This window comes from Phyllopteryx taeniolatus, chromosome 9, assembly GCF_024500385.1.
Source record: "Phyllopteryx taeniolatus isolate TA_2022b chromosome 9, UOR_Ptae_1.2, whole genome shotgun sequence".
In the NCBI taxonomy this organism is placed as follows: Eukaryota; Metazoa; Chordata; class Actinopteri; order Syngnathiformes; family Syngnathidae; genus Phyllopteryx; species Phyllopteryx taeniolatus.
In genome coordinates this window covers 13,864,230-13,874,156 of record NC_084510.1, presented here as the reverse complement: position 1 = coordinate 13,874,156, position 9,927 = coordinate 13,864,230, and the positions used below count along the sequence as shown (strand labels likewise).

General features: G+C 40.7%; 1 protein-coding gene across 3 annotated transcripts in view; it reads right to left on the bottom strand.

Annotated features, from left to right (window-relative positions):
* Window positions 1-1,373: 1,373 nt before the first annotated feature.
* Window positions 1,374-9,927, bottom strand: part of quo (quattro) — a 31,494-nt gene continuing 22,940 nt past the window's right edge. For 2 of the 3 annotated variants that reach the window (XM_061785455.1, XM_061785456.1), the window contains 14 exons: window positions 9,706-9,854; window positions 8,905-9,043; window positions 8,708-8,827; window positions 8,404-8,601; window positions 7,367-8,298; window positions 6,989-7,238; window positions 6,637-6,726; window positions 5,805-6,029; window positions 5,239-5,409; window positions 4,617-4,794; window positions 4,354-4,470; window positions 3,745-3,999; window positions 2,204-2,427; window positions 1,374-1,938 (listed from right to left, as the gene is read on the bottom strand). In XM_061785455.1, the coding sequence (XP_061641439.1) occupies window positions 1,858-1,938; window positions 2,204-2,427; window positions 3,745-3,999; window positions 4,354-4,470; window positions 4,617-4,794; window positions 5,239-5,409; window positions 5,805-6,029; window positions 6,637-6,726; window positions 6,989-7,238; window positions 7,367-8,298; window positions 8,404-8,601; window positions 8,708-8,827; window positions 8,905-9,043; window positions 9,706-9,854 (3,129 nt within the window). In that variant the 3' untranslated portion in view covers window positions 1,374-1,857. Of the gene's footprint in view, window positions 1,939-2,021; window positions 2,081-2,203; window positions 2,428-3,744; window positions 4,000-4,353; window positions 4,471-4,616; window positions 4,795-5,238; window positions 5,410-5,804; window positions 6,030-6,636; window positions 6,727-6,988; window positions 7,239-7,366; window positions 8,299-8,403; window positions 8,602-8,707; window positions 8,828-8,904; window positions 9,044-9,705; window positions 9,855-9,927 lie in introns of all 3 variants that reach the window. The other variant, XM_061785457.1, reaches the window with a different exon arrangement.

Sequence of the window (9,927 nt, the reverse complement as noted above, 5' to 3'; positions counted from 1 at the left end):
TTTTTTTTTTTTTTTTTTTACATTAACAAACTGCATGTAGACTGCATTTCTGATTCATTTAATGTTATCTTCATTGAGAAAAATAACTGCTTTTCTTTCAAAAATAAGGACATTTCTAAATTATCTTGAAGTTTATTTATCATTTTCATTTACAACATAGTACTACCCGCTAATACTCAATCTTCAAATATACAGTAGACATTCAAGTTATTAATATTATATAATGTAAAATAATGAATGAAAAATAAACCAATAAAACAAAGTGAAGTTGTGAAACTCCGTCGAAGACTGGTTGTTGAGGGACATTCCAAAAACGTTGGCCACCCCACTGAAAATGCTCTGGCTGCACCACTGAAAATGAGAATCTGGACCCAGCAGAAAACACGATAAAAAGGCAAAAGGTGGCGTTTTAATCTTAAATGATTGAAGTAGCCGGCGCAGTTAGCACATCTGCCTCACAGTTCTAGGGACCGGGGTTCAAATCCCGGCCTCACCTGTGTGGAGTTTGCATGTTCTCCCCGTGCCTGGGTGGGTTTTCTCCGGGCACTCTGGATTCCTCCCACATCCCAAAAACATACATGGTAGGTTGATTGACGACTCTAAATTGCCCGTAGGTGTGAATGTGAGTACGAATGGTTGTTTGTTTCTATGTGCCATGCGACCGGTTCAGGGTGTACCCCGCCTCCCACCCGAAGATAACTGGGATAGGCTCCAGCAGCCCGTGACCCTAGTGATGATAAGCGGTAAAGACAATGGATGGATGATGATTGTAGTAGATTTTTCCTGAATTCATGTTTATAAAAGTCATCACAGTTGCTGTGAAATGCCGTGCCAAACACCAAGACATAATTATTGAAAGTTCATAATGCCCTTTCACACTAAGTCTTAAGAGACGGACAGGACAATGGAGCTGTGCAGGAGTATGATTTGAGGCACTCTGGGCAGACTCGTAGTAACACGACCGTTGGCTCCATACTCTCAGCATTACGTCACACAAAGAGTGAAACCAAAGCCAGGCTTCTTTCCAAACTCGCACAGTGGAAACAACTGGAGACCTTTGCCAAGGAAGGCTTGGCTAGCAATTTGTACTTCTTCCCTCAATAACATCCACTTCCATATAAAAACATATTTATGACATAGTCATGAGGAAAGATTAATAAGAGGGAAACTGCAGTATTATCTTTTATCTTGCAGTGTGAAAAAAATAAGCAAGTGGGAGCATGTCAGCATGACTTGTTTTGATTGTGGTTGCAAAAAAAAGCTGTTTTAATGTGATTAGGGGTTGTTATGCATGTGTTTAATACAATACAATTATAATAACCACAAAACAGAAACAAACAAAAGTCAATCTAAAACTAAACATGAAAAGCCTATTGTGGTTGTCCATTTGAAATTTGTTTTATTATTAGAAAAATATGAGCCACAAATAAAAATACAGTATAAAGCAAACATACACATCACTGAGCCAAATAGAAAGGCATACAACTGTTAATATCAGTAACATGTTAGTGTTGTAAAGACAAATTGTGTTTACATCAAGCTGGATACATATGTACAGAAAGCTATCGATTACAAAATAATACAATGGTATGTCTTAGTAACCATAAGTAATAGTACCCTCAAACTGTTAATTAGAGACACTGATGGTGCTTCGTGTCTGCATTGTTATTCCACTGCATTATTCAATTGTTATTAAATTTGCAATAACTGTATATATAATAAGCAGATACTTAAATATTGCTATGATCCTGTTTACATGTTTTAAATTCAGGCTATACAAGACTGTGTCAAGTGCATATTTTATAACTAATCACTGTTGAATAGACTTTTTTTTAAAATTGAGATTAGAAAACAGATCTATACAATACTATACAGAATGAGATTGTTTGCATTATCAGCTGCTACCAAGTAATCTTGGCCCTCTCGGGGACTCTCAATCTGGAAAAAAAAAAAGAAAAAAAACTGAGTTAGCTAATCAGAATTGCAAATAATAAATTATGTACAACGACGCTGTAACCCACAGTGTCACTAGACCTTGTGTGATTGTTCAAACTTCAGTGTTCTTGCCAACATTTAAGTTCTGTAACAAAGTGTAATTTAAGGTATGATAAAAGCTTGTTTGCAAACGTGATGATAATAAAATCAAGATTGCATGATGACAAAATTAACAAAGATTATTGAACCCCAAGGCTTGGTACTGCACCTTGGCACAGAGCAGGCTTTTGACCTGAGGTGCAACTGGTGCTTGGCTTTGCTCAGAGAATCTGCAAGCTCCAGTTTGACTGGACTCTGCCGCCTCCGTGACAGCGATGGTGGAGATACAGACTGAAGACACGTCCTCAGCCTCCCTTTCCAGAGCAGAGCGGCAACTGTGAGCAGAGCTGCTGAGGCCACTGACACTTTCTCCTGAAGACTCTGAGCTGTCCACTGTACAAAGACAAGACTGAGTCAGGAGAGAATGAAGGGTCTGCGTGGTAAATTGCATGACAGCCACCTTCACCTGCTGCTTGTTTGTGGGTCTTTGCTGCCTTCACTAATGTCCTTCACTAATTGAAAAGCATGCACTGTTTGAAGGAAATTTCTTTACCCTTCAAGTCTTGAGTTGGTTTCACAGTATGTGAATGGTCATTATTCATCTGCATCATTTACTTTAGATAGTATAGGCCTATATACACATCACGATCCCATCTTTTCACACGAGTGAGCCTATTTCATTAGCACCCACACATGCCCATGTCATAATACTGCGTCCACTGTATTTGACACATTGTGTGGTATGCTTTGGATCACAAGCTGTTCAATTTACAATATTTGTTTGTATATCATCTGATTATCTTATCTGACTTTCCTGATCTTCAATGTTACTATTGATTCGCAACTTTATTCTATGTAAATCATCTTTTGGCGGCACTGTGGGTGACTGGTTAGCACATCTGCCTTACAGTTCTGAGGACTGGGGTTCAAATCCCGGCCTCGCCTGTGCGGAGTTTGCATGTTCTCCCAGTGCCTGCGTGGGTTTTCTCCGGGCACTCCGGTTTCCTCCTACATCCCAAAAACATGCATGGTAGGTTGATTGAAGACTCTAAATTGCCCATAAGTGTGAATGTGAGAGCGAATTGTTGTTTGTTTATATGTCCCCTGCGATTGGCTGGTGACCAGTTCAGTGTGTACCCCGCCTCTCGTCCGAAGATAGCTGGGATAGGCTCCAGCAAGCCCGCGACCCTAGTGAGGAAAAGCGGTACAGAAAATGGATGGAAAAAATTTTTTCTATAACTAGCCATCTTCTGCCATCATTCAATGTGTCTTTACAGTCAGGTACTGAAATTAGCAACTCAAGACTTTTTGAAGGCAAACAAGTAGACTATTCTTTAATTGCCAAGTAAATCACCTGATCTAGAATCAATAGAGCATGCTTTTCAAAGAAAGGAGCAAGTGAAAGTGGCTGAAGTGAAGGCCTACCAATGCCTCTCCATTGAGGGAAGTTTGAATTCAGCGATTTTCACTTCAAGGATTTTCATCCGGATATTAAACATGATGGTTAATCATCTCAGATGCCCAAACTTTAAATGGAAAATGGCTGTAGCCATTAAATCGTAAATGACATTAATTCTTAGATTCAAGTCAAAAGTCATCACATCAAGTCCATTGTGGTGAAGTATAGCAAAATGGCAAACTCTCACTGTCTACATAATTGGACCAAATTGTACGCAATTTCATCAGATGACAGTTGAAATTGACAATTACACAATAAGTTGTGACTCCCACTCTCACGGTCCATGTCATCCTCCTCTAGAACCCCTGCTGGTGATACGTATCCTTCAAAGCCACTTGTTATCTCCTTCTGTTTTGGCCCACAGAAATATGCTGTCGGGGACAGGGAACCCAGTCCTGACGAAGAGGAGGAAGATGAAGTACTCCGTGAACCAGCAGATTTTGGTCGTGCCCCAGGAAGCCCATTGTGTGGACCATATGGTGCAAGATTGAGTAACACCTTGCTTTCTAAGGAGAGCAGCACAAATGAAACACAAAAGTTATGGTGAGAGAAAGATATATATGCATCCATTTTATATATAGTTTATCTTCATTATGGTTACAGGTGAACTGAAGCCTATCTTAGCTAGGGGTACACTCTGGACCGGTTGCCAGCCAAACACAGGGTACATATGGACAAACATTCACACTCACATTCACACCTATGGACAATTTAGCCCTCACTTGACCTCATGGGCATGTCTTTGGGATGTGGGAGGAAGCTGTGATATCCAGAGAAAAACAAACCCTGAACCACAAAGCTGTGAGGCAGTTATAGCATATTCTGCCCATAATACTATAAAATAATGGATATTAGTTTACCTCTTGCCATCAGTCCACAGTCAACGGCTCTGTTACTGATAGCTGCATCACTGGGTTGGATGTCCATGAAGGGCTTGTTTCCAATTCCCATGAACACTCTTTCTTGCATACGGACCTCTGTTGGACACATGGAAGAAATAATACTGAAATAAGAAATGTGCTGCTTCTAATTGTATAATTTGATTCACCAGTGTGTGTGTGCGTGTGTGTGCGTGTGTGTGCGTGTTTGTGTGTGTGTGTGTCTGTAACTGTCAGTGCTGTACCTCGGTTATGTAGTGCCTGATCCCACAGGATCCGTTCCAGGTCCCTGGTCCAAGCCTCCTTCACTTCCCGACTAACTGCTTGCAGTGTGTATGTGTCTTGGGTTTTTCGCTTTCTGAACCAAATCTCAAAGCAAAGGCCGGTGTCGCCAGTGTTCTGGGTCATGCCAACATCTGACGTCTGAATGCAAAAACCACAGTCATTATTATTCATTGGTGGTTGGTTGTTGTGACTGGAGGTGTGAAGTTTACTTTTAATTAGGCAATACAGTATGTCATAACTATATTTACGTATTCATGGATGGAGCAGCAGTGTGTCTTTTAGCATCTATTAAAAATGAATGCGTTGTTTGTTAAAACATTAACTTGTATATGGCTTTGAGTGAATGTGGTGTTCTAGGACATTGGTCATGTATAACAGAGGAATATGCTCAAGTTCAGTAAAAGTTTTATCATTGCTGAAAAGCGTGCAAACGTAAGCACACACAAACCTCCTCAGTTCACTAACTTGTTGCATAAGTTGGAGACAACACTTTGAGTACAGTATATCGTACAACGTATTCCGGCAACTGTCAGTAAGATTCCATGACTTTATATTTAAAAAAATATCAGTTAGTGTGTGTACCTTGAATGATTGTTTGTAGACGTATGTATCATTCCCCACATCTGTCGTCCTGGTCTTGCTAAAGAGGATGAGCTCTTGAAAGAGGAAAACATGACGGGAACATTTTTTCTTCCTGAATGTTACAGCGAACTCATCCTGGCGAATGAGCTGCCCTTGCTCCTTGAGATTAACCTGCAGGCCATAGAAAGAATTATACCAAACCTCAATCAGGATGGAATTCTCCATTTTTTGAAGATTTTGTAATAGAGTCCATTTATTCATAAAACAGATGGAATATTTCCTATGAAAAATGACTTCTGATGGGACATGCTATTGATTGTCTTTCATTCCACATTCCATTCCATAGAGCAGATGGAACAAGTATTTGCATTCTAAAACTCCTCCATGCAACTTTGCCCAAACCAGATGAAGGATGATTGAGTACAAGTTGAGGCCGAAATCAACAGTGCTTCTGCACCTCAATTCGAAACATTTTTTGAATTCGCCTACGATCAATAACTGAATATTTTGCTAATCCCTTGTTCTGACATACAAACAGATATGTACAACAGTAGGCTTGTTCTCACATCACATTGGTGGATGGCGTCCATGGCCAGAAGATTGTTGCTATGTCTGAGCTGGAACTGAACTAGCTCCAAGGCAACTTTGAGTTCAGCCAGCTCTCGGACTTGTCCTGGTGCACACTCCCTCATCATGTCTTGCAGCAGCAGACTGTACTTACTGATCCGCTGCACTGGTTTCAGTAAGTAAGACCAAAGGTCCATTTTGTCCCTGAGATTTAGCTGCTTTTGCTGGTGGACAAGGACACAGGAGAGAGCTGTCAAAAAAGGGGTGGCCGAAAATGCACAGGTAAAGTGATCTCTTGCTGAAACCTATTTGGAGCTAGTTAGGTGGATACTGGTTTGTAAAATCCATGAAGGAACATACGTACACTTGAGCAATGAGATTCAAGAGTTCTTAGCTAACGTTAAAATTTTAGAGTGCCGCTATCAGAAACTAAAGCCTATTATTCTAGCTGACGTTCATACAACTAACTACACCACAACAAGCATGAAAGCTATGTGCTATGCTAATACAGTCAACAGTGAGAATATGTTATTGCCTTTTCGTATAAGAAGTGTAGTCCTGCATCAAATGAAAAATACCTTGATTTAAGAGTTTTAGACATTTGGCTAAATAACATGAATAACATTGGAAGAATTGCTGATAACTAATCCTATCAGTACATGAATTATGTTGTGCTTGCATGCTAACCAGGAGAATATAAGATGAAACAGGTGCAGCATGGCTTTGAATATCATTCTTACAGTAAAGTATATCATTAATTTTCCCTCCTCCCATGTTAAAAAATGTCATGGTTTGAAAGAAAGATTCAATTCAGAGAAAAATGCTATTCACCTTGAAGAAAGCCTTTCCATGATTGATGAGAAGACTATCAGACTGTGGTTTATTTTTGCTGTAAAGGGCATACAAAGCAAAGTTTTCTCTCTAAAAAGAGGAGAATGAAATGAATACCATTAGATAAAAGCATTATCACTCCCATTATGTGTCACACTGACATTACCAAGTGTAGTATATGATATATCGCTATTTCAGGATAGCAAAATTTGAGCTTTTAGTTGTGTGTGTGTGTGAGTGTTTTGTGTGCTCAAAATATAGTTTGTTAGTAAAATATATGCTGAATTATTGCTGTTCCTAATAGTGAAATTGCAGGTATAGAAATTAACCATTCCGTCCATATGTCACCTACATGTCGTAGGAAGCAGCGTCCCACCCTGAAGGGTTCATTCACGCAGTTCTCCAGCTCACTCAGGAAATGATGGCGGTGAAAGTCATGAAGTTTTTCGAGGTTACCAAAGATACTCCCCTTCTGGCCCCTGAGGTCCTGTGGCACGTCGCTCCTCTCCAACTCGGGGAAGTAGTGTTCTCGAACATAGCCCAGAGCCTTAACATATTCCCTCTCCGTGGAAAGGAGCTCCTCCATGATCTTACGCAGTTTCCTGAAAATACAAAGTATTTCATTGTAATGCAGCGCATTCAAGGTTCTGCTCACTGAAACAAAACATGACTCATGTTTCCTGGACAGGACCTTGTGATACTTTAAATTGAGGGTGGGAGCATAACTTACAAAACATTGCTTCCATTGTTGTCTTTTGATATGAATAATATCTCCTTTCTATCTTCAGAGATTTGGGTTGAGGTTGTATGTTCTTTGGTGGGACATTCCTCATTGCCATCTCTTGATTTGAAGCTCAGACTCTCAATGTGGGGAGCAGACAGATTTTGGAGAGGCTCTGAGTTTTGTTCCAATAGTTGCTTATTCCTCTGACAGAGTGGCTGTCTTACATTAAAAGGTGAAACACCAATGGAAAATGGCATATGAGTGGTTATACATGATCCCTCACTCATGGACCGACCCAAGACTTGGTACCGTGGGATGTTAGCATCTCCTTGAACTAAAGCTGTTCTACTCAGGTCAATGTCACTGTGATGCCCTCTTGATTTCCATTTTATGTCTGGATGAAAGTGGACTATTTGTGGACCAGTACGTGTTTCTCCATTCCTTAGTCGTTGTAACTTCAGAGCTTGAAGTTCCCTTTCTTCATTCCCTTTCAAGAGTGACGATGCAGCTGTGGCGTGTTCACTTTTAGGGATATGAACTACATCCTTTTGACAGGTTGGTTGCTGGGTCAGGGACCATTCATCCTCCCTCATTTCAGGCTTAATCTCCATTCCTCCAGCTTCCCCATGAGTGTTTAGGGCTGTGGTCTGTTGGTTCTGCTTCTTATCTCTGCATGCCTTTTTCTTCTGCGTCTTCTCAAGACGCTGCCTGACTTCTTGGCAATGCACCCAAGCCGCATTCCACATGCTCATCGCACCCAAGGACCCTGATCTTAAAGAACAGGCTTTAGATTTCAAGGCCTGGAAATGCCGGGTGGAGAATTCATCACCTAATCTCTCTTCGTACAGCTGCAGTGTGCTGAGAGTGGCTTGAGGCAAGTAACACCCTAACTCTACCTGCTCCAAAAAATGACTGCATTCCTTGGCCCAAGCAGATGCCTGCAGAGAGAGAGAAAAATAACTTATTGTAGCTTTTAGGTTAGCTCATGTCACTCAAAATGGGAGTATACTGCAGTTAGAGCCCATAACAACAGCAAATCAAACCTGATTACAGAAGCGGTGCACTTTCACAAGTGTCTCAAGTTCTTTGTGCATCTGCTCCACACGTGACATAAAGTCATCTACATTGGACTTGAAGGTGTTAAGGAGCGTCAGAAAAACATCTGTCACTGGACTGGAGACACTGGTACCCACATGTTTTTCTGCTTCATTCGCTAGAGTCAAGACATACTGCTGTTTCCCCTGAAACAGATGGTTCGGCAAGTTTTATTTTGACATTTTGACACATTAACAGAAACAGGATGCCTTAGTTCAGTCAGTGTGAGCATTCTTATAAGGGTATGTGTACCTTTGCAAGAAGGAGGAATGTGTCAAACTGGTGCAAGATGTCTTCCGTGTACACATTATCATCTTTTTTGTCAAACTCCTTTAGTCTATGTTCACCTTCCTTACTGAACCACACAGCAGACTGGAGGGTGGAGCACAAAAATCATTGTACAGCAATATTACTGATGTTTTACTCCACAATAGAAACAGAAACAGTACCTCTTTGATTTTTGCATCCATGTCTCTTAGCACGAAAATGAACTCCAATTGCTGAAGTGACTCATTTGATCTCATCACTAGCATGTGGAGCTTCTCCTCCACCTGGTTGTACAAATATGTCACTGACTCCAGAGCATCTCTGCAAGAACAGTAGGAACATCCAAATTAACTAAAAGATTAAATTTCCTTCATTGTCTGAATTAATCTATTGATTGTTTTTTCAACATTATTTTTAATTGCAAAATCTGAATGTTTTAAACTCCTGTTACAATGCTGGCCAGAGAAGTTTGCCACACTGAAGGTCTGCATTGACGTAGCTCAGCTTCGCATAGCCGATATTGTGTTGTTCTTTAGACACCACAAACTGAGACTCAATCAACAGCACCTCTGCTGGTAGCAACTGATAGGCTGCTTTAAGGTATGATTAATCAACAATCAATTCCACACCACAGACAGAATACAAACTATTAATCCATTATTATGCCACAATCATCAGTATCGACATTCGACACAGATGGATCACAGCTGCCATTGTTCCAGGAAAGGCAACTAAATCTATTTTTATGAAGCATTCATGTCAGATCAATCAATGAATTTAGCTGAAAGAAAATGTGAGTAATGAAAGGAACAGAGGATTAGAACCCTTTCTTTCTTGTGAAATAACAGACAAAGGGAGAACAATAATCCAATCGACCAAACTGGAAGGTTGCATACAGCAATGATCAAAACGTACCGAAAAAAAACTTGGCTCGGCAGTTTCTGTGCACAGACAAACAAACCAGTGGACAGAGTATGTGATACCTGTAGTCTTCAGACTGTGGAAATCGAAACTCTTCCCTCCTCATCCTGGCCAGTACCGCCCCGCCCTCTCTCTGCAGCGTCACCAATCGAGTGTCCTCCAGCACCTCCTTCATTAAATCCCTCTGTTCCTGAATGCATCGATGTACTTCCTGCACCAGTAAAAGCACTTGTTGAGGACACTTTTCAAAAAAGAACAGCACACATTCAGCCTGACAGTATTTG